The sequence below is a fragment of the Rhipicephalus microplus genome, chromosome 2 (assembly GCF_043290135.1).
Source record: "Rhipicephalus microplus isolate Deutch F79 chromosome 2, USDA_Rmic, whole genome shotgun sequence".
NCBI lineage: Eukaryota > Metazoa > Arthropoda > Arachnida > Ixodida > Ixodidae > Rhipicephalus > Rhipicephalus microplus.
This window is the reverse complement of record NC_134701.1, coordinates 27,032,809-27,058,059: the sequence shown is the minus strand read 5'-3', so window position 1 is coordinate 27,058,059 and position 25,251 is coordinate 27,032,809. Positions and strand designations below refer to the sequence as shown.

Below are 25,251 nucleotides of genomic sequence, written 5' to 3'. Positions count from 1 at the left end.
GATAAGCGACGGTCATTTACAGGCAGTTGTGTATCCTCGTCATATCCCGCATCATCGAAATCACAACTTTTTATGAAGTAGTTATTCATTGCCGTTGCCACCTCTCGGTTACCAAGGCCACTAGAGTTTTCCAAAACCCTAGGATCGTGGCTTTGTTTTATTTGACCAGAAAGATTTCTAACCTCGCTCCAAATTTTGCTCGGATTATCACTTATTCTGCTAAATAAATTCTCATAATACCTGAATTTGGCGCGCCTTATTTCACCATTTAGATGGTTTCTGTATTTTTTGAACTCGCTGAGTAATATGATATCTCGTGTCTTTATAAACGCATGGTACATGTTGTTCTTCTTTGTAATTTTTTTAAATAGCGCATTACTTATCCAAGGTTTTCTAATTTTCTGGCGTTTTGCGTTCTTCACAGACACCGGGAAAGCTTCATCATAACATTTTATGAGTTTATTAATGAATAGCTTGTATGCCAAGTTAGCATCCCTTTCTTGTAACACGTGGTTCCAGTCTGTTGCAATAACACGATACCGGAAGATTCCAAGCGTGTCAGCGTTGATCTGACGAGACCGTACTTTTTTATTGCTTTTGCAAGTACCATTGGAAGAAGGAATGGTGCAAAAGATCGGTAGATGATCGCTTATATCTACTGCCAGCGATCCAGCAACGCAAGACGTTGGGAGTGTGTTTGTCAAACATATATCAAGTAGTGTCGCAGTCTCCGCAGTTAGGCGGGTTGCCTTAGAAATTACGTTATTACAGGCAAAGGAATTTGCCAGCGCTATTAACTGCCGTGAAGTTGCATCCTGAGAGAGCATATCGATGTTTACATCGCCCATTATCACAAATGGAAAGCCAGTAGGACACAAGTACTCAAAAACGTCTTCAATGAATGAAATGAACTTTGTTTTACACCCCGAGGGTGGTCTGTAAACGATCACAGCGAATGCTTTTTCTAAGCGAACCATGAGGCACTCTACAACTTCATTAACCAGGGAAAATTGGGGGACAACTTCATGCTTTAAGGATTGTTTGACGTAAATAGCCACTCCACCACCTCTGCCAACGGGACGCACTATGCCATTGTAAATGTAGTTCTCAAAATATGGTGGATCTTCGCCTACAGTTAGCCAGGTTTCAGAGAACAGCAACAAGTCAAAGCTAAATGTAAGGGAGCTAAATATACTGAGGATCTTATCTGTCTTGTGGCGTATGCTGCGTGTGTTTAAATGAAAAACCTTTATGCACCTGCGCGCAGCCCCAAGAAGACCATTCGCAGAACTGCTATCATGATAGTCATCACTAGGTATTGCTGTATCGGTGCTCATCTTAAACGAACGTATATCAGTTTGTGCATGTTCAAAAAAAAAAAAAATGTTCACTCTGTGGCAGTTCCGCCCCCTTCCACGGTCATCTTGGCAAGATCATCTGCGTTTCTTATCTTTAGTATAGGCGAGGTTTCGTTTCTACGAGCAAATATCTTGCCCCCCGATGTCCAGACAAATTTCCAACGCATTTCCTTCTTTCTCTGAATAGCTGATCCAAGAAGCTGTTTTCCGTGTTTCGTCAAGTGCTCATTGACATATACTGCAGAAGACGTCTGGCTGCCCAGGTCCTTGCTGTCAATTCTAACTTTCTTTGTCTTGCTTAGAATGGCAAACTTCTTTGTCCTGCGCACAAATCGGGCTACTATATTAGTTTGGTCATGACGAGCAGTCGGTACTCTGTGACAGATATCCACGTCATCTGAAGTTATTTCCTCTTGAATGGCACCACAGATTTTCTTAACCGCATCAAGGGGTTCAACATCAGATGGGACACCCTTAATTTCCAGATTATTTGAGCGCTGGTAAGTTTCGACCTCCTCTATTCTACGATGTAGTCTGTCATTTTCAGCTTTGAGCTCTTGGTTTTCTTTTATTACAGATTGAATATCTGCTGTGAGTTCTTTCACTTCGTTCAAAGCATCTTTTATATCTCGAAGTTCCTTTCTTAGTTCTCGTGGTAAGTCTTCGATTGCTTTAGCAGTATCGCGCGCATCCTTCGACATGGTTAGCCAACACAAATGCGTTCACTTGCAAACGATGACACAGGAACAGCACGTCCGGCAGCAGTGCACAAATCGCAAAAAAAAAAATAAATAAATGCTGTTGAGTACAACAGACAAATTCTCACCTGAAACAGGCGTAGATTTAGTAAGCGATGCCAATGTGCACCGCTGCCGGACTGTAGGCGACGACTTTCTTGCAGCTTCTTTTGTAGCAGCGGTGAACCGTCGCCCTCTGGTGATGCGCTGCTTTCGTCGTCGACAAGCAAACACGCCCCGCTTCGCCTGGGCCAGAGTATCAGGCTGCGTCAACGATGCATCGGTCGTAGGCGTATCTGAAACAGGCGTAGATTTAGTAAGCGATGCCAATGTGCACCGCTGCCGGACTGTAGGCGACGACTTTCTTGCAGCGTCTTTTGTAGCAGCGGTGAACCGTCGCCCTCTGGTGATGCGCTGCTTTCGTCGTCGACAAGCAAACACGCCCCGCTTCGCCTGGGCCAGAGTATCAGGCTGCGTCAACGATGCATCGGTCGTAGGCGTATCTGAAACAGGCGTAGATTTAGTAAGCGATGCCAATGTGCACCGCTGCCGAACATGGCGGCCACAGCCGATCAAAGGCCTCGAAATGACCTGCTTACATTTGCTTTTTGTGCACTTGTTTTTAAAGGGAGGAGCCAGCTGAGGCGGGAAAGTTAAACACGGAGAAATGCTCTTTTCGATGAGCCCAAGAATCACTGTTTTCCGGTGATTTCCAGAAAAAGTTCCGCTACCTAGGTGGGTGAAATGAATTTTCCGAAGCACTTCTGCGCGGTTTTCAGTGTAGGTATTTTGGATTCAGATAGAAAAGTGGTTCCTGAAACTGAAAACTTGATTTTCAAAAAAAAAAAATCGATTTTTTGCCATTTTTCGCGATCCCAAAGCCGCGTTCCCCCAGAAGTAAACAAAAATGGTAGTACCCACGCTAGCGCGGCAAAAGCAGATGTTTATAAATTTTGGGTGCACCTAACACACATACAAGCATATTTTCGACAGTTAACCTTCGGCGGGAGGGTAAAATAAGGCCCGTACCGTGGTAGAAAATTCGTTAATGCGGGATCGCTATCCAAAAACAATTCGTTGCTGCGAGATACCTAATACATAGGCTTATATGAACGTTCGCGAGGATTCAGAAATACTTCGTTGTCGCGGGAATTTCGTACTCGCGGGGTTTCGTTATTGTGGGTTTCGAATGTATTCCTTTCGTGGAGCACACTCTTGGCCTTCTTCATGGAAATAAAGTGTTCTCCAAACTCGATGCCAACTCTGGATTTTGGCGAATTCCACTTTGTGAAGAATTAAGGAAACTCGCCACCTTCATCTCACCGTTTGGGCACTTCTACTTCAACTGACTACCATTTGGCATTGCGTCAGCTTCTGAACACTTACAGAAGCAGATGGCCTACATATTATAAGGCACCAGTCGAGTTGTCTGTTACATGGACGACATCCTCATCTGGGGTTTCAACAGCCAAGAGCAGAATGAGACATTCCGAAATGTTCTGCAGTCACTTGCAAAGGCTGGAGTGACACTGAATGACAGCAAGTGCGTGTTTAATGTTCAGCGCCTTAAATTTCTAGGACACTGGCTTGACGTGTCCTAGAAGAGTCTTGACGGCTTGACGCCTAGATTACAGTGGCTAAAGATGAGAATGATGCGATATCGATATGAGGTTGCATACGTACCAGGCCAGGAACTTCTAGCTACAGATGCACTTTCGAGAGCGTCTCTGCGAGAGACGGGAGACGGCAAGCTCGAAGAAAGCGTTGAAGTTTTCCTGTGCTTTATGACAAACTCTATTTCGATAAAGCAACATTGTTTACAATGGCTAAAGGCATCCTAACAAGCAGACCCTATTCGCACACAACTTCATCTGCTGTGGGAGAAAGAATGACCCTCTAGGAGAGACTTAGGACTTAGCCTAAGATCATTTTACGACCACCGGCACTATCTCACTGTCGAGAATGTTTTACTCCTCTACGCATCGCGAGTTGTCGTCCCCAACTCATACCGAAAATAAATCCTATGACTATTGCACGAAAAACACTTTGGCATAATTAAGACATTGGCTCGAACCAGAGACAGTCTGGTGGCCCACCATAGGATCTGACGTATCTTTCCTGTTGAAGCGATATCGGCAATGCATCGAAACATGAGTAAACAAGAAAATGCCACTAATAAGCTCCGAGTTTCCTGAGAAACCTTGACTACACATTGCGATGGTTTTGTTTCACTTTAAGAACCAGTGGTGGTTGATAGCTATCGACTATTATTCAAGATACCCCGAACTAGTTCGACTTGAGAAGCTCACTTCTGCCGCCCTAATCAACCGCTGCAAATAAATTTTTGCACGCCACGGAATTCCCGAGTAAGTTGTTTCCGACAATGGCCCGCAGTTTTCATCGACTGAGTTTTCACTCTTAACCCAAAACTTTGGTTTCAAGCACATTACATCTAGCCATCACTATCCTCAGAGTAATGGACTTGCAGAGGCTGCAGTGAAAATCATCAAGACATCAATGACAAAAACCAAGGACCCTTATTTTACACTTCTAGCTTACAGGTCGGCTCCGTTGAAGAATTGATATAGTCCTGCTGAACCCTGCATGGGTCGTCAGCTGAGATCGAGGCGACCTCTGTGTTCCACCAAGCTGACACCCCACTTGCCAGATCAAGAGAGCCTTGGGAATTTTGAGGAAAAATACAGACGTCAAAAGAAAGACTTCGACAGATGTCATAGAGTCCGCAACCTGCCGGAACTTCTTTATAGAGATGCCGTGTGGGTGACAGACCTCAAGAGCAAAAGGACAGTACAAGCCCCAGCCAATGAGCCTCGATCTTATTGGGTCAACACCGACACTGGTGCTGTGCGTAGAAACAGGACAGAGCTAGTCTCATTATCCCGAAGGGATAACGCAGATAGTGCCAGTACCAGTGATTGTGCTATAGACACTCGCTCGCATTGCCAGGACACTTCCCATGGGTATCCCAAAATTGACAAATTCGTGAAGCCGCCTGCTGCACTTAACGTCTCTCAATTGCATTGGGAGAAGTTGTAGATGCTGCCATCTAGGACGAGCCAGGCGAAGCCGGTGACTGCGTGTGCTTGAGGTGTGCATGGTGCTTGAGTTGTGCGTGGTGCGTGGCTGGGCTCCTAGGCTAGAACGCGGTTCTGGAATAAACCTGTGTCCATGTAACCCAGCCTCCTGCCTTCTCGCTCGTCCCTGATGACTTCAACAAAACTTATCTTGAAAGAATGAGCATTGACAATTTGTGATCTCTGTAGGCCCCCTAGTTTAGACACATCTCTCTACGAAAGGCTTAATGACTTTTTATTACCTTATAGAAATCCCTTCGGTAATCTAGTGCTTGTTGGAGACTTTAACGTTCACCATGTTGCCTGGGACAATGACTTTCCCTATGCACTTTCCAATGAGGCTGATCATATTCTTATATTGTGTTGTTTCATGATTTAACACAACTTGTTCATGCACCTACTTGTGTGCAAGGTACCGGAAAATCAGTCTCGGATGTATTCTTCGTCAACCACAGGATATTTCAGCAAAATCCTACTATCAGAATCTTAGAGGGCACATTGGACCACAAAATTGTATGCCTGGATATGCAATTATCAGATTTGGGTGCACGGTAAAGAACCCCAGCAGGTCGAAATTTCCGGAGCCCTCTACTACGGCATCTCTAATAATCATATGGTGGTTTTATGTTAAAACCCACAAATCAAATTAATGGATATGTAATTAAGCTGCATCCGCAAGGTTATAAAGCGAGAAGCTTTCGTTCCTGTGTTCGCACGCGCAAGCGATGTTGACGTACTTGACGTACTAGACAGCTCATTCGCACATTTTGTATCCCTCTACGAGTTGGATACGTTAATCACCTGTGGAACTTTTTCAAAAGCCTTGTGACAAAATGCATTGATGACTTTGTACCACGTAAGCGTAAAATATTACGGAAGACTAACCCTGGATAACCAAAAAGTTAGTACGCTTGAGACGAAGACTAGTAAAGTAAAACCCGAACTGAAACGGAGCTACGAAGCGTCCACAAGCAACTTGATTTGCGCCCTGAGATTAGTTTCATAACTGTACTGCTGACGCTAAAGCTCATTATCAAATTGTGCAACAAAAAAGTTTATTTCTTCGTCGCCGGCGAAATTTTAGAGGTATCTGTCGCCAAATATAAAATTGGCACATACTCTTGTCATAAATGGCAATGCTGTGACTAACAGCTCAGAAACAGTGCACATACTTATTGAATATTTCTGCTCAGTTTTTACTAATTATAATGGCACAGAACCTGAATTTATTTTGTTTGATGATTCGCCACTGATTGGAAATATAGAAATAGAAGAAGAGGGCATATTTTCTCTCCTGATAAAGTTAGACGATAAGAAATCCAGTGGAATCGACAACATACTTGATGCCTTTCTGGTGCTCTACGCAGAATGGTGTTCCAAGTACCTAACCCTAATATTTCGGAAATCGCTTTCTATAGCAGAACTTCATCATGACTGGCATTAAACCAAAATAACTCCCATACCAAAAAAGGCAAAACAGTACATACCTTCTGCGTACAGGCAAATATTGCTGTTATGCGCATGCATTAAAGTTCTTGAACATAGAATATTCAAGCACCTTTCCGCGATTATTGAAAGCAACAGCACAATAGAGAGTCATTAGCATAGCTTCCGATGCGGCTTTCAACGGTTATACAACTGCTTGAAATGGTACATGACCCTGCCTCTGGTCTAGACAAGCAAAGCCAAATTGATGTATTATTTTTAGATTTCGAAAAAGCGTTTGACCACGTGTCACACCGTAAGCTACTAATCAAATTCAAGCAGATTCTGAAAAATGACTCTTTACTGGCCTGGATTGAAGCATACTTAAGCTTCAGGTACCAGTGCATCACGGTCGGTGGAACTAACTCGCCGTCTACACCAGTTCAATCCGGCATACCTCATGGATTCGTCTTGGGGCCTTCTTTTTTTTGGTTTTTATAAAATTGTCAGCAATGTATAAGTTAAGATAAGGCTTTTCGCAGATGACTGTGTGCTTTATCAAGAAGTGCACAATTCTAGCGACCAGAGTCTTTTAAACAATGCTTTAGCTGAAATTCGGGACTGGTTTACGAAATGGCAAATGATCATAAACCCGAAAAAAACTTGCGATGACCATAACCCCCAAAAAAGATTCTTTAAAATTTCAATTTAATCTAGGCAATCAGTCCTTGTCATTTGTTTCACGATATATGTACCTTGGTCTTGTAATCACATCTAATTTAAGATGGAATGAACATATAGCTTATATTGAAAAAAAAAAAAAAAAAAAGGCTCTGAGAAAACTAGGTGATTTAAGACGGACATCAGCCAAAGCAACCCGTGAAACAAAGCTTTTCGCATATAAAACATGCGTAATACCATTACTAGAATATGCGTTGTCTGATCCCCACACACACGCTACCATAGATAAACTTTAATCAGTACAGCAAAAGGCTGTATAGTTTGTGTTTAATGCCTAACGACACGACATCTCCATCAGCTCTTTTGGAAAGCGCTAACCTTGAAACTTTGCAATGGAGGCATTACCACGAAAGAATGAAGTTGTTCTATCTCGTATATAATGACAAGCTAGCTATTCGGAAAACCAATTACATTCAACCTATTTTGCGCCATAACACACGCTCCTTCCATCCTAAAGGAATTGGTGAGCTCCTCTGTCATACTATCATATACAAGTACTCTTTTTTTCCCCGCTCAATAAACAAGTAGAACAAATTGCCACCAGAGGCACTGGAAAGTGTCGACCTAAGATCATTTCTCTGTGCATTACCTGCTCCATCTGTCCAATACCTACACTCCCATTTCCTTTACAGTGCCATTCTTATTGTGCCCATATTAGTCTTTGTCAAAATGTTTGTCTCGCCAATTTGCCACACTTGCAACAAACGCCCGCATGTACTTCTTGCATTGTTACCGATTATACTTGTAGTTGACATTTTTTTTCTTTTTCTTGTGCACAGCAAGATTTGCCGAGCACTACTTTCGCGCAGTTTTTGATATTGCTCTGTATGGCACAGCATTTGGGGTCAGAATTTCTTTTTTCTTTCTATTTGAATCAAGACGTTCCCTTTATTTTTCTACACAATATTTGTACTACTGTATAATCTACTCAATATTTTTTTTGTACTTCCTACAAATAGTTGTGTTGATTGTATCGCCTACTCCTGCCTAAAGTCTGGCATTCAGACTGGCAGTATTCTCCAAAATAAATAAAATAAATAAATAAATAATATATGTTATATATTATACATATATATTATCCATAGGGCTTGTGGTGCTATTGCAGAATTATCCGAATTTGCTAGCATGTCTGAAAAGTTTGGTGTCCAAAAAATTGGCAGTCAACTCATTTTCGATCATGTTACAGTGAAGTGCTATGATCCTAAATTTCAACATTGGCTTTCTCTATTAACCCTTTGTGGTCCCAAACTTTTACCCACTTTCCGGTCGTTCTGGTCTGAAACTATTTCACTAGTTTGAGGCACCACGAAAGAAAACGACAACTGTGGGAAATTAACTTGGCGGTTGTTTATTTCGTCAGTTCCTCTTTGTCCCCAAGTTATTTAGCGATACTTGGGCAGTGTGTGGAAGCGTTCAAAGCACTCTCCTGGGTGCAGTCCGGGATTATTTCTGCAGGTTTTGCAGAAGAACACTGTTTCCCTTCTGCCCCCTTTTGTTTTCCGGTTACTGCAAACAGCGCAGTCCTTGCTGCTTCGGCCAGGGAGCTTGTAGATGAAATGGGGCTTTCCGTGCAGCCTTTGTTCGCAATCCAATCTTGCAGATGGGCCCCGCTTCCCAGCGCGAGCCCTTACGCCACCAACCAGCTGCTCTATCAGGTTCCTCCAGTACTGGAGGAGTCGCTGCTCTTTTTCTCCCTGCTTCAGGAGCTGCAGTCTCATCAAAATGAAGCTGTTCACTATCGAAACTTCCAGAAGCCAAAAAAAAAAAGCTTCCTCCACCATTTCATTGACTTCCGGGAAAATGCATAACTTGCACAGTAATGATCGGCCCTGTCCACTGCACCCATGTTTTCAGTGTAGTCGCATATCACCACAGGCTTCTTCAGTGTCAGTGTTTTTCCTCCAGCCATCTTCCTTGGCACTTCTTTCGTAGACGCATTGTGGGCTGAGCTTAGCATTGTCACTTGACGCTTATCCCGCCAGGCAAGTGCCATGTACGAGTTTCCTCTGAAATAAGCCGTCACTTCACCTTTTTTCATCTTTTTTTTTGAGCTGCTGCGGCATTTGTTTTCGATTTGTCATCACCGTCCCAGTTAGCAAAATACTGTGCGAAAGTAACTCTTCCGCAAGCATTGGGGACGTATAAAATCTGTCCGTATACAGATGATAGCCACTGCCCGGTGTAGTTTGCTCCACTTTCTCCAGCAGGTGGAGCAAAATCCTGCATGTGAAGGGAAGCTCGGGACGACAGAGGCTATCAGTTGTTGTGCTGCCGTAGTATGGTTCAAAGGCCGAAATGTAGCCTGTTTGGCAGTCAGCCAGCGCATAAACGCGCATGCCCCATTTTGTTGGCTTCTGGGGATTGTAGCACTTGAATGAGACTCGGCCTTTGAAGCCGACAGTACTTTCATCTACGCAAATTTTGGGGCCGGCGTTGAAATGCTCTCTGCATTTAGCATCTATGTAGGTCACAACATCCCTGATTTTGCTTCCACGAGTTGATGGACCTGAAGAGGTATGTGGGCTTGGTGCAACATGCAGCATCCAAAATATTTGAAGAAACCTTTTTCGTTTGAAAACGTGTGGGAAAAAAGGCATCTTCTTGAGGAGGTCGTTGCTAAAGTATTCTTTCAGCTCCGGTTTGGGGTTCAAGGCCATGTTCACTATAACTTCTAGGAAGGCTTTGAATTCTTCCACGCGCACATATTCCCAGTCATTCCAAATCGAGTACTGCTGAAGAACACCGGCACTCGAGATTTTATCACGGGCGTAGCGGTTCGTTTCGCGCACTATTTGCTCAATCAGCTGGTCGGTGAAGAACAACTGAAAGTAGTCCAACTCGCACTTTACATTGGAAGAGCTTACTTGAGATCCCGGGTTCGGGACAGTAAAGGGAAGAGGGTCAAAATCTGGTAAATTATCCAAGCAGGCCGTCCAGTCGGTTTCACGTGTGGCCCTGTGTTGTTCTGTTGTTGTTGTTATTGTTGTTGTTGTTTCCCTGTGCAAATGGCTTTTACCCAAAGAAGGGGATTGGCCGATTCTAAGGTGAATTTGCCCTAAACTTTCAGCATTGTGTCATTCCTACAAATTTTTGTAACTTAATTTTGATCTGAAATACCGATATCAAGTTTGCAGAAAAAAAAAAGAAGAAAAATAGTGAGACAGTAATTTAGCAAGCAAATCGTTTAGTTGCAGTGATGTATTCTTGAACGGCGAATAAAACATCCCTGTAGCTGAAACCCAGTGTAGAGGCTCCAAATGAAAGAAGATCAGGTTATGATAGTTGCAAGCCCAGTCTTGAAGAGGTGGTGCTAGTATGCTTTGCCTGAATAAATCGAAACGGCGACAATGTAATAAAAAATGACTGATCGTTTCCTCTTGATTACAGTAAGTGCACATAGGGGAATTCAATATGCCTGATCTATGCAAGTAAAAATTGAGGGAGGTAATGCGGCAACGAAATTTCGTGATGACAACTTCCATCATGCTTGAATTAGTCAGTTCACTGCGCCAGGGAAATAACACGTGTTTGTACTCTGGAGAAGCCGTCAGTGCAGGGTCAGATAAATTTTGCCTGATTTTAAGTGTGCGAAATCGCCCCACCGTAATGTATACTGTATGAGGGAAAATAGGATTAATTGATGTCGAAAGAGATGCCTTCGCAAGAGAATCAGTGTTGTTCTGGTTGTTTCCACTGTCTCTACCGTCCTCGTTTTCTTCCTCGCTGGCTTCTGTAGAATCACTTTCTTCGGTATCCGATGGAGCCACATAGTTGACTTCGTCACTAAAATCGTCCTCGCTTTCGCTAAAAGCTTCAGAATTACCGCTGTAGAAGGCACTCGGTGAAAAGGCGGCCATTTCGCTGCAAGCGGCGCCGAATCTGAGCTGCGTGCCACTCGAACAATAGAAGAGTTCAACCGCGTAAACTGCGCCATCTGGTGAAAAAAACAAAGCTGAAATCAAGGCAGTTCTTGCCTTTTATAAGAGGTGGCACAACATGCACAGTAAAAAAAAAAAAAAATGCGCGCGCAATTCAATCAGGAGAAAGCGTGTCGGGCAGTGCCCAACAGCGGACCGCTGCGGCCATGTTGTGTTGTCGGGTGGGGCCCGACAATGGACCGTGGGTGATATAATTCTTTTTTTGTACTCCTATTATGGTTGAATAGTGTACAACGTATCGTGATTTTTTTTATTCACATGCCATGAACACAGCATTTAAGAAACTGCAAGAAGGGAAAGGTAGAAGCTTGCAATAAAAAAAAAATCTGTAAACAGGGGTTGTGTCAGGTCGACGTTCTGACAAGCGAACTTGTCTTTCTCAAGGCTAGAACAGAGCAGTTCTGTTGTCTTGAGGAAAATGTCTGCTTGTCGAAACGTCTGCCTGACACAACCCCTGTTTACAGATTTTTTCATGAACACAGTTTGTCTTAAAATTGATTCTGTAGCAATATCTGCTCCGAAAGCCAGTTTTTTCTGCTCAAAAATGCATTTTGGCCTGTTCCAAAGAAGCCTAAGCCAGTAGCATTACTGTCTACAGTGCATTCGTCAGAGATGTTTCTATGTGAGCTCTCAAGGCGTATCTCCACATTTTGCCTTCATCCTGAGCAGTGCCCGGAAATTTTCATCGTTTTTCAACAGCAGCACTTTAGAAATATTTATAGCACCAGAGTCGTCTGTGCCGTGAAGCGGCACTTTTTGCCTGCCACAGAAAAATAATTTTTTTGATTATTGGCAGCAAGTTCTTGCGATTTCCTTCCCCCTGCCTTTCAAGGCCGTGGTCATGTTTTATCAAGTTGTCATGCTGTGAGCGGGACCGGACTGCTAGAAAGTTATCCAACAGCGTTGTTGACATGGAATGGTAACTGCTGGATGCATGGCTCGTAAAGGCATCTGTGGCTTTCTTGTACTTGGTGAACTTCTTAGCCACAAAAGGGCCCAAGCGCTGGTGATCTCCGTTACTGGCACTCTCGCCTACAAAGACTACACAGTATTTGGATAGGGCTCCTTGAAGCTTCTCTCAATGAATGAGTCATGGGTAACGATCTACCCAGTGAGGCTGGAGTTTTAGATTTCTTTTACCAGTGGCTGGATAGTTATAGTTACCAGGAGGAGTCCACAGATTGAGCAGCAGCCCCTCCATTGTTGCTGGATCATTTACATTCTTACTCTTTGAGACAAACAGCCCCAAGTCGAAAATGTTTGCACTTGTCCGAAAGACGGAAGGTGACCCAGAATGTGTAATTTCTGAGGCACTGGCCTTGCTGCCACTTTGCGCAGGGTTGATTTCTAAGTGTTTTATTCACAATTCAGTCTCTATAAAAGTTCAAGGGGCTACTTCCAAGGTGGAAAAAATTTACATAAGCACCATTAACTTACGTTATCATTCTGACTTGTATGAACCTTGACACTGATACCTGGGCTCGGCCCAAGGATTGTCTTCCATTTGACATCTTCATGATAGTGAGCATTAGATTTATAACAAAATTGTAGTAGAAGTGTTAACAGTACTCGTATTGATGGAGCATGTCGATAGGCATCATGTGGGCTGGGGTTCTGGCCTGATAATCTCCTTCATACTCCGCATCTTCACAAAACTTCATTTTTTTGAACTGGTATTTTGCAGACAAGCTGTCCTGGCTATGACCCTGTAGTGATTGCTCATCTTTGTATGCCTGAAGATTTCAGCTCCCAGCATGCTACGTCACACAAAAGGCAAGCCTCATTTTTTTTTTTTTTTGCATACACCATTTTGTGGTTGGTTCATGTTGGCTAGGTGATGTGCTCTAGATAGAAAAAAACAGAGAATGCAGGGCACAGTTTAACAGGAGGGGTGCTAACTTCAACTGGTTTATGCATATTCAATGCAAGGTAAGGTCTGCATGTGCTCTGGTTCCAGTGGTAGCTAAATTCTCAGGGTGGGTAATCTGTTCACATTTTGTCACGATTATCTCGGGAGCGCTTGCAAACAGAATCCAATTGGGAGAGACAGATGGGAGGCTGTGGTGGCAAGAAAAACATGCTATAAACTAAATTGAAAGACAAAAGAAACACCCAAGATTCAAGTTCTTGAAAGGAACACTCAAAAGAAACACTCAAGAAGCATGGACACAATAGTCTGCTGTGAAATGAAACCAGAACTTAACTACAGTTCAAGTTAGAACAAGCTCTATCCCCAAGCCACTCATTGTAAACGGTTGAGTGGTGTGACTGTGCCTTGCCACCTGATGCTTTCCGCGTGGACAGTCGCAGCGTTCTTGTAGTTGCTCAGTACTGAATGCACGCTGGGCTGCTCATCCGAACTGCTGGATGCGTCGGCTGCGCCGACAGCACCCGGATATTTCGACACTATTGCTAATGGGGATTTGGTTGTGTCTATCATTAGTAAGTCCAGGACTTGTTGGCGTAAGCCTTGATGTACGAAACTTCAACGCTTCTAATGGTTGCTTGCTTCATGTATGCCTTTGAAAGATACTTAAGTTAGTTCTTGTAGCTGAAGCAGCTGCCGTAAGGTCAACATATATAATAGCGTATAAAACTAGCTTAATGCACTGTTACTTATGTTGACCATGAACCAACTAGTCCAGCAAAGAAAAATTCTTGCGTGAAGGTACGCAAATTATGAAATTTTTAACGAGCTGATTGCAACAGGGAAGATTCACGACATCAGTGTTATTGAGTCGAACTTACTCCTGGGCTAGTTACTACATTACTCTCAATTAACTAGATGCCAAACTGCCGCCCGAGAAAGTGCATGCCTCAATCTGATTTCTTCTGTCACAATGCTCTCTTCGGGTGCGATTCAGCGTCGAGGTAATTCAGAGTAATTGAGCTCCTCCATTGGAATCGAGCTGCATTCTGCAAACTGTAGGGAGATATATTAACCTGCCAAAAGCACGGCAAATATTTACCATTGGCGAAGCTGTGTGTACAGTTCATCTCTGTGCAAGTGCGTAGTGTGTTTATTGACTTATTTATTTGTCCTCAGGGTCAACAGACAGTACAGTGGGGAGTACTAAAAAACAAAGAAACAAGTTTGTATGTACAAACAATACAATGTCTGTGGTTATACCACAACAGTTTAAAATAAGCAAGAAAATAAGAAAATAGCAAGTTTTAAAAAGGCAAATAGGAAAATAGCAAGAAGAAGAAATCATTCTTGTAAAAAAATAAATAAATATGGGCAATATTTCCAAATATACAATAATCGCTGTCAATACAACTGCAACTTTTTCTACATTGCAAGTCCTTAAAGGTAATGGAAGTCAAATGCAACTGGACTGCATACAAATAACCATTGTCCTCAGGGGCGTTGCATCGATGTTGTTGATCGAGCTGGGTGCAGAGGTGTTACCTACTGTAGTTATATATAGGGTGCCCCAGCTATCAATAGCCAGAGTTTAAAAATATGCTTACACATGCAATGATGACATGATCAAATGCATTTTGCTGATGGTTGCCTGGAATGAGTCAGACTGTTCTTCGTGTTCCAATTAATTGCTTAATTAGGCCCCTTTTATTAGCAACTTTTTAAGCAACAAAATGGGCCAGAAATTTCAATCAGTAAGTTCTTGATCGGTTTCTAAAATGTCCAGTTAGGCAGTTTTGAGCTTTAGATTTTAGTGTTCTTCTTCAACTATAAATGCGGGAAAAAAAATACCATGTCACAAGCGTACTCACGTGCCAGTGTGCACGATGATTCTGGTGCTCCCTAACATTCCGCATACAAAGGATCATAGCATTTGCCCGATTGTGTGTTCCATGACAATGGTGTTGGCTTTGTGAAGATGTTTTGCAATCAGTCACCAAAGCGATAATCACCGTGACTGCTTATCGCTGTCATGAATCGGTGTGAGAGAAGCGTACGCGGATTGTCAAGGAGCACCATAATCGCGGTGCGTGTAGGCGCGCTTGTGGGTTTGTCACCTGTTATTTTTTGTATTTCGTGGGCATTTGTAGTTATCAGAAGAACACTAATACAGTTAAACCCCTTTATTTGAGGCAGGCTCCAGACAGAAATTCTTGTCTTTTATATGAGATGATTCTAATAAGCAGTGTACCATGTATGTATTTTCTTATCAACCTGTATTTTACTGTAGACAGACTGGTCTCTCTTATACCCATCTGTCTCTTATAAAGCGGCTGACTGCAATTAATCAATTTAAAGTATGAAACTGTCCAAAAATGTATAAATTGGAAACGTACGTTTTCTCATTGAAATTTTTTACCCATCTTCGCTCCTCCAAGGGTTAGTCAATTAAAGGGGCCAAACAAATAAGTAATAAGAACATAAAAAGTTCTATGAATGACTCCAGGTTATGGCCAACTACATGCATTTGGTCGTATCTTCATTCCATGTGTCGGCATATTTTTAAGCTCTGGCTACAAACAGCTGTAGAACCTGCACGCACACACACACACCTAATATTGCAGAGCCTAGAGCACCATGTACCTTCCCGCCTGACCTCACTCTTGGTACTTTTCAGGTCAAATAAATAATTTTTAATACAAAATATTGTCATAAAGAACTGGCTCTTGTTGCAATTACATCGATAGCAGATGTGAAAAACAGTACAATTATAAGCTGATCATAGAGAAGGAAAACTTAGACCTAAGTGAATTCAGGTGAAATAACAAACTGGCTATATTCACATCTGCTCATTTTAATATGCCTGAGCTAAGCTTTGCTGCATGAAGTTCATGTTTCGTCGATGAATGCACACCTTTGACTCAGTTCCCCGTCTCGACTTCCTTTTATTTTACGCTCTCAGAGTCGCGTAACCGATGAACAGTAACCGTGGAAGCAGGCAGTTGAAAAAAAGTGGGCTTTCAATCGGCATTAAAAGAACGGGGAAAAACTGGCACAATAGAAACCACTCGTCTTTTGTATAAATAGTTATTTGTACTCAGGTTAGCCATCAAACGATCTAGCACATTAGAGCTCATCGTATAAGCATCAATGCTCTGGATATCCTAGGGACTGCCGACAAAATGATTCTAGGCTTTCACTACTGGTTTGTTACTACTTCACTTTTCGTAGCTTGTTTGTAGTCACTTAGGGCATAGCTCAGCTTGGTGTGCTTGCGAATGTCTCGGCATTCAGTGAGCAGTCCGTGCGAAGTCTGATTGCTTGCCTTCTTTGTGGTAGGCAGGCTCCTCAAGTGAGGAATGTTTTGGTGCAATCCTTGCACGCCTGCAGATTCATTTGTGTGTAATAAGGCTTAGTAGGCATTGTGATACCGATGGAAGCTCAGTAAATGCATTAGATGCACTCAAAACATGTAATTACTTGTTTTTGTAGGCTACTAGGCTCATGTGCTAAATGCAGACACTCTCCACAGCTTCGTACAAAGTACAAGTAGCGGTGACTACAGCGTCACTGCTACTGTCGCCTGTCGGAGCATCAACTGACATGTGGTGCAGTTGCTTCATTAATTTTAGGGTGCCTCAATGCCAGATCTCTGACAGGCTGATGACAACTGCGTCGCCTTCTTGCACAATCACCATTTTTTTGCATTCGTCAGTTGTGGGGTGTGCATTGGCTGCGGGGTGCACGTCCACGGTGGTGGCTTTTGCTTGCGGTGGTGGCTCCTGCTTGCAGTAAGTGCATGCGTTCTACTTTAGCGCAGACATATTCATTCCTTTGCTGGAGTAGAGGCTAAGCAAGAGTAAATTCAGAGACGCATCTACTAGTTTGATAATGTTATTTTTTTGGTACAATAGTTGATAACAGGTAACTGCTAGCCGTCGTAGACGCACTGTCACTGTGAGATTTCCATCATTGCGTTTGTGTATCTAAATAGCGGAAAATAAGCTAACTACAAGAAGGAAAAAAAACTTAACTACTGTGTGTTTAACGACCCATGTCCAGCATCCAGGCCCATAGCCAGGAAGGGGAATGCTTTAGACCCCCTTTACCATAGAAATTTGTATCGAGGGGGTGTTATACCGAAAATAAATAATGAACATGCGGGTTTTTTAAAGCCTTCAACAAGTGGGCCCGCTCCCCAAAAATTTCTGGCAACGGGCCTGCCGGCATCCTTACGACCAATCGCACTATTACTTGGCTGCTACACGGTTACATGGCGGCAAGCTTTGTCAGTCATACACCAGGTAATCAGAGAGTTACATGCGAAGGAGTACAATCAATCGTGTCACTTACAAAATCATCATCATTCCAAGCTGCCCTAACATTGCTTTGGAAGGAAATCCTTCATTGCCTAAAAATATCCGCATGTTTCGTAAAAAAAAAAGTCACAGCTTTGTCGCAAAGACGAAGCAATAAACGCGATAGGAATAAACTGGAAGGTCACGCACAAATATGGAAACAGATCAAAACGTGCCCTGCGTTTCTCACGCGCGAATGACTCACAAAACGTACTCACAGCTACATATGAACGCGAATAAACGTCTCAGTTGTTACTTCGCTGTGTTTGAAAAGCGCACTCTTTTCTTAAACGGAGACTGTGCATCGATTGCAAGACTTTCGTGCACCCGCTAAGTACAACAATCGTTCCCGTGAACGCCAAAGGCCAGCCAAGACGTACAACTTTTGCCACAGCGAGATAAGGGCACGTGACTGAGCGTCCACCCCTTCCTCTCTGTGAGGCACTCGTGGGAGATGAGAGCGCACGCCGCCACGTCGTGACGATGCGCGCTCATTGCGCCATCTTGCAGGTAATGCTGAAAACACGATATTTTCCCCCCAAGATGCCCGTCACCATTTGATGGTTTATGTGTTGATTTTTTCCTATATATGTCATCATCATCATCATCAGCCTGACTATGTCCACTGCAGGACACTGCCTCTCCCATGTTCCCCCAGTTAACTCGGTCCTGTGCTTGCTGCGGCCAATTTATACCTGCAAACTTCTTAATCTCATCTGCCCGCCTAACCTTCTGTCTCCCGATGACCCACTCGCCATCTCTGGAAATCCTGTCAGTTACCCTTAATGACCAGCGGTTATCCTGTCTACATGCTACATGCCCGGCCCATGTCTATTTCCTCTTCTTGATTTCAACTATATTATATTTAACCCCCATTTGTTCCCTAATCCACTCTGCTCTCTTCATGTGTCTTAAGGTTACACTTTCCATTTTTCTTTCCATTGCTCGCGTTATCGTCCTCAATTTAAGCTGAACCCTCTTTGTAAGTCTCCAGGTTTCTGCTCCATAGCTAAGTACCGGCAAGATACAGCTGTTATATACCTTCCTTGTATATGTATACACCCTTTTTCTTCCCTCACTTGTATCCTCCCCCTATGTAATGCCATTTTTTGGGCCCTTAGGATACTCGTGTAAAATAAATACAAATAAATAAAAATACCTTCACAAGGTATCTTGTCAGTGAGCATAATCGAGGTGTGTGAATTAATTTGTTCACCGTGCAATGACGCCTATGAAGTGCTCTTTGTAGTTCTTTATAGAGCGAATAACTTCACCGTTCGGATAAATCAAGTTCCATCTATCACTGACATAATAACAGGTTCAAGGTTCATCACTGACATAATAGCAAGTCAAGGTTCAGTTCTTGGCCCCTTCCTGTTTCTGATATACATCAACGACTTACCCCTCAGCGTATCCTGCAAAATCCGCATGTTTGCAGATGACTGTGTAATCTATCGGACAGTAACTAACACTCACGACCAAAATCTTCTCCAGAACGATCTTAACCACATTCAAGATTGGTGCGATAATTGGCTTTTGTCTCTCAACCCTAACAAATGCAAACTTGTTACGTTTACCCGCCGTAAGAATCCTTTCATTTTTTCATATCATATCGCCAACGTCCCTGTACAATCACAATCATCTTACAAGTATCTAGGTGTCACATTGTATTGCGATCTCACTTGGAATGCGCATATTACTAACGTCACTTCATCGGCAAATAAAACTCTGGGCTTCTTGAAGGGTCACCTACGTCATGCACCAAAACATGTGAAGTTGCTGGCACATCAGTCCCTCATCAGATCAAAACTCGAATATGCCTTCTCATATGGAACCTGCCCCAAACATACCTCATTAACGACCTCGAATCTGTCCAAAATCGTGCTGTTCGATTCATTCATTCCCAGTACTCATACGACATCAGCATTTCATCCTTGAAAGCACAATCCGGTTTATCACCCCTCTCTGTTCGCCGCCGTATCGCCACCCTTTCTCTCTTTCATAAATTTTTTCATTCTTCTCTCAATGCAGCTCCTTACATCCTCCCCCCGACATACATTTCACACCGCACAAACCATCCACTTCAAGTGTCCCGTTATCGCAACAGAACTGCCACTTTTTCCGCTTCTTTTTTTCCCCGCGCCGTCAAGGATTGGAACGACCTTCCCTGCTCCATTGCTTCAACCACCTGCCCATCATTCTTCGCGACAAATGTTACAAATCACCTGTGCTGCGAAAACTAACATCTTCAAATGTTCTCTTTTCCTGTGTATCCACCCCTTATGTAATACCCCGCAGTGGGGTCCTTAAGGAAATATAAATGAAATGTATGAAATGAATCTTTGAGAACCGTCAAAGAAGCATATACGTTGCTGGCTGTGCCAAGGAGGGCATCCTTACACTAAAAACAGGTTACAGACTTCAAAATGCTTTTTAGGATGAAGCCTTCAAGACATTATAAAATGCAGCATTCTGTTGATGTCAGGGCTTCAATGAATAGAATCTCAGAATCGTGCACTTGTACAAATTTTCTGATAAATCAGTAAGATTGAACAAACTGAAACCGACACGAATACGTATTCCGTACATAAGCGTACCATATGCAGTTATTCTAAATTATTTTACCTTCATGCACTGCTTCTGATAAGTTAAAAATAAGTGTTTTAAATAGAATATTAATTTTCATGCATAACCAAACGTACAAAGGACCCTAATATGAAATAACTTGGCAAAATGCGAGCGTTACATGCCACATGTTGTCTTGCACACACACTCAGATTTACTGTTAATACTGCTGTGCTTGCGTAAATGTTGGCAGAAAGGCTTCTGTTGAAATTAACATCAGCGCTTATTTCAAATTTTTTGTGGTTGAGAAAGACTGGGCATATTTTCCAAGCCAATGCCTTATTTCAATACGTATACGAAGTAGGGGCGTGCAAACATTAGAGTTTAGAACCAAAAGATACCTATTTCAATAATTTCATTCGATTTTTGAACAGCTAGTATTTGAACTTTCGAATTATTCGAGTCACACTTTGGATTCGCCACTGCCACACGACACCGTTCATTAACTCGCATCGTTCCAACGTGCAATGGAAACGTTGGGGTGAAGGGGTTGTTGCCCGAAGATTTTTGGGCCTAGAGCATTGATGGCGATCAGGCACAACACTAACAAAGCATAGTGTGGATAGAGGCAAGTTGATATTTCATTTCAAAAGGGATTAGAGCGCAAGGGAAGACACGTGACAGAGACCAACGAAGGTGAATGTTGTAAGATGAACCGTATTTACTAGTATTATAGTCTTACGGTAGCAGTCACTCACCACATTATGTATTTGAGGTCCTGAGCAGGTTTCGTTCCTTTGTCCTTTCTTTCAATATTCAATGAAATATTTCGTATTCGATATTTGATATATTTCGTCACTATTCGGCACTTTTTGATTGCTATTCAATTTGAGATTAAATTTCACTACTCGCACTTCCCTAACATCAAGTTAAAAAAAAAAGAACAGGAGCTGTAAATGCAGCAGATGCTTAATGTTGGTAAGCGCTCTAAGAAGCTATTTTTGCTTGCAGTGATATAATATCAGAGAGCTGCGTGTTTCTCAAAAACATGACAATGCCTGCTGTTTGAACACGTAAAATCACATGTCTGCGTTTTAGAAACAGTGGTGCGGGTGCACTGGCATGCGGTCATGAATGGATTTCATACGGTTGCCAAGTCATGCCTGCAAACATTGCATATACAGGAATAATTCAATGGCTGCCGCTTGTCCCGCTTAATTTTCACAGACCACAGGAGCCATCTTTTTTGTTATTAGAAAAACGAAAACATTTTCAAGTCGTTTCAGCTTTGTTAATGCATTACGGAATGCAGCACCCAGGCATTCTGCACTGAGGCAGCGTGATGAGAGCTGCTTTTCGTGTCTAGCAGGAGAGTCAGCGTGAGTTCAGTGCAAGAAAAGGATGTCAGCGCTTCCCAAGAACTAGTTTTGGCGGCGACTACCCTTTTAAACAGTGGCTCCACAATAAGTGGGGGCGCGTGCATTAAGCACGCTAGTTTATTCCACTGCCCCCTTCTAGTACACTGTTGCTACCCTTTCACGGTCAGTGGTTTTTTCTATAGGGCTGCTGAAATAAGGTGTTTTTTCCTTTTATTCTTTCTAACCGCCACCTACGATTCCTGATGGCACCCTGGAACTACGATGAAGTGTCCTGTTATAAGTGTGGAAGTCTTTGCAGTGGTCACGGTCGCCGCTGGTCAACCTGCGTGGAGTGAGCCACTTGGTTCGGTTCCTCGTGACTCGGTCGCTCTCATGATCGTTGGGAGATGCTTTTTCACCTTTGTCCTCCACCGAACAATGCTGCTTCTTCTCCCGAGTTTTTTCATTACGACTTGGGCCATGTGCCCTTCATTGACAAATCATGTGCACAGATGTGGCAGTGGTGGATACCTTTGGGTACTTTTTCGTGGCTTCGTACACCACTCGCAGACCTTCAGCATGTGCCCATTACATTGGCCTCCTTTTTAGTTTTTTTAAATTAAAAACAACCGCTTATCTTTTCATCAGAGATTCGGTATTCTGTTCTTCGTCTGGTGTTATCACTTTTGATCCCTCACGCGCGGGCTGGCTTATCACCTTCCATCGCCGCACGCTTTTACGCGTCGCACCACCGCATTATCACATAATTTACTGCACCAACACATCAAATATTCTCTCGCTGTCCGCATAGTTCATTCTCCAGGATGCACTAGCCCTTCACCACGCAATAACACTTTACTGGGAACTTTTTGCATACCACTTTTTAATGAAGTGGTTTACCTCCTTGTGTATCTGTCATGTCATGTCATGTCAGAAATATCAGCCGTCATGCAGACACTGCGGAATCAGGGCGTCAATGAAGTATGTATAAACATCCTGGAAGAAATCTACAGGGGATCAACTGCTACCATAGTGCTTCTTAAAGAAAGCAACAGAATACCAATCAAGAAGGGTGTAAGGCAGGGGGACACAATCTCCCCAATGCTGTTTATCACGTGCTTACAGGAGGTTTTCAGAATCCTAGAATGGGAACAGTTCGGGATAAGAGTTTAATGGAGAGTACCTTAGTAATCTGCGCTTCGCCGATGACATTGCATTGCTGAGTAACTCGGGGGACGAATTGCAACTCATGATTATGGAGTTAGACAAGGCGAGCAGAAAGGTGGGTCTTAAAATGAATCTGCAGAAAACGAAAGTAATGTACAACAACCGTGGAAAAGAGCAGCGCTTTTAGATAGGTAATAGTGCACTTCAAGTTGTAAAAGACTATGTCTACTTAGGGCAGGTAATAACCGCGGAGCCAAACCACGAGATTGAAGTAACTAGAAGAATAAGAATGGGGTGGAGCACATTTGGCAAGCACTCTCAAATTATGACTGGTAGATTGCCACTATCCCTCAAGAGGAAGGTATATAACAGCTGTATCTTGCCGGTACTTAGCTACGGAGCAGAAACCTGGAGACTTACAAAGAGGGTTCAGCTTAAATTGAGGGCGACGCAGCAAGGAATGGAAAGAAAAATGGTAGGTGTAATCTTAAGAGACAAGAAGAGAGCAGAGTGGATTAGGGAACAAACGGGGGTCAAGGATATCATAGCTGAAATCAAGAAGAAATGGACATGGGCCAGGCATTTAGCGCGTAGACAGGATAACTGCTGGTCGTTAAGGGTAACTAACTGGATTCCCAGAAAAGGCAAGCGGGTTAGGGGGAGACAGAAGGTTAGGTGGGCAGATGAGATTAAGAAGTTTGTGGGTATAAATTGGCAGCAGCAAGCACAGGACCGGGTTAACTGGCGGAACATGGAAGAGGCTTTTGTCCTACAGTGGACATAGTCAGGCTGATGATGATGATGATGATGTATCTGTCATGTAGTAATGATTTCAGTAGTATAATTCGAGTCACAGCCAAACATTCTCAGTGCGATCATCAGTAAAATCATGTGCTTGTACACCGTGGCATTGTTAGTAAAAAAGAATAGAAAGAAAGAAATCGCTGTACAAAAAGAATTCCTTAACAACAAGATACAACCTGTATGATGGAAGTCTCACCGAAGTCATGAATTGTATGGGAATGTGTAGCTTGCAATTGAATCGGTGCGGACACATTGGTGTCAGAGAAAACACTTGACTGTTGATGTAGTAAAGGCTCTGGGTCTGTTGCTATATGGTCATTCTGGCGCTCCAGCCTCCAAATTACTGGCTGCAAGTCCTGTGTGCACGGACTTGCTCTTGGAAGGAGGCGCTTCTTCCTCGGTTTGACCTGCCGCTGCACTTGATTAAACACACTCCCGGCTGCCAAGTCACTCGTTTAGCTCGAGCGAATAAAGCTTTTGTATCGGCTTTGTGGTAACAACCCCTCGCTGTCGTTTAGTTTTGCACGAACCGACATGGTCATCAGCTCCTCTGTAGACTTCCAGAACCCTTGCAAGTTTCCACATTTGTCGGGGTAATTTTTCATCATGGACTATGACGATGGCTCCTGCTTTAACTTCTTTAGTGGGTCTAGTACACGTAAAGTGCGCTGATCGAAGTTGAAGCAGATATTCTTTTGTTCACCTGTTACAAAAGTTTACACTTAGTTGTTTTCTGTATGCATGCCGTCGTAAAGCTTCTGTGCTGGTTAGGTTTATTGGCGTGTCGTTGCTGCCCTGTGGTAGCACCATAAGTTTTCTTCCAATAAAAAAGTCTGTTAAGGTTAACGCACGAGGTTCCCCGCTGACCGACTCGATGTAGGTGAGAGGCCTCAAGTCAACAACTGCCTCCACTTCTGATAGCACAGTGGTCAGCTCCTCAAAGTTAAGTTGAGCTTTGCCGATAACCTTTCTCAGTGGAAGCTTGATAGTCCGGACCAGATGCTCCCACCATCCACCCCATCATAGAGCGCTGGGAAGAATAAACTTCTAGGTGATCCTCGTGTAACTCAAATATGCAGATACGTCTTCTTGGGAAAACACCTTACGGAGCTCCTCCAAGTCTCTTGACGTCTTCTTATGTTATCTGAATAAATTACGCCAGGGAGACGCCTTCATGCTACAAAGCGTCACAAACATGTGAGGAAGTTTTCTGAGGTCATGCTCAAAACCAGTTCCAGGTGGACTGCTCTGAATGTAGCACATACAAAAAGCGCTATGTAGCATTTGCTGTCTGTGGCCCCGGCTGTAGTCACAACAAAGAGCAGTCCTGTGAAGTCAACTCCAGTGACTTCAAGTGGGTTTGTTGTTCTCAATGATGTGCTATAGGGCCTGTTGGAGCGTCGCCTGGGCTAATACTGAAGCGTCTGCACGTATAGCAGCCGTGTATTACTTTCTTCACCAGTGTTCGTGCCCGGCAGATCCAATATTGCTCTCTCAACTCTGACAAAGTGTCTCTCACGCCTCCATGTAAAGTTTTGCTGTGTGTTCGTACTGTCAGTAATGTGAAAAAACGATGATTGTGCTGAAGGATGAGCGGGGGTTTAATCTCTTCAGATGCTTCAAGGTGTAACAGACACCCACCGAATGGAAGGATGCTGTTGTCATCCAAAAATGGGTTGAGGTATTTGATTAGAGAGTCCCCCTTTGCGTTGGCGCCTTTCCAAATTGAGCTTATTTCTTCTCTGCAGGCTTGTCGTTGTTGTACATGCTTTATCCAATAATTTTCAGCTTCAGCAACCTCTTCGACTATCAGAAATTCGGTGCACACTGCGGTTTTC

The 25,251-nt window shown here is 43.2% G+C and overlaps 1 protein-coding gene across 6 annotated transcripts in view; it reads left to right on the top strand.

Annotated features, from left to right (window-relative positions):
- The window catches only part of LOC119169167 (DENN domain-containing protein 2D), a 647,735-nt gene that overhangs the window by 156,329 nt on the left and 466,155 nt on the right, over positions 1 to 25,251 (top strand). For all 6 annotated transcript variants that reach the window (XM_037420269.2, XM_075886337.1, XM_037420270.2 and 3 more), the window contains one exon: positions 12,979 to 13,067. In XM_037420269.2, coding sequence (XP_037276166.1) covers positions 12,979 to 13,067 — 89 coding nt within the window. The remainder of the gene's footprint in view (positions 1 to 12,978; positions 13,068 to 25,251) is intronic.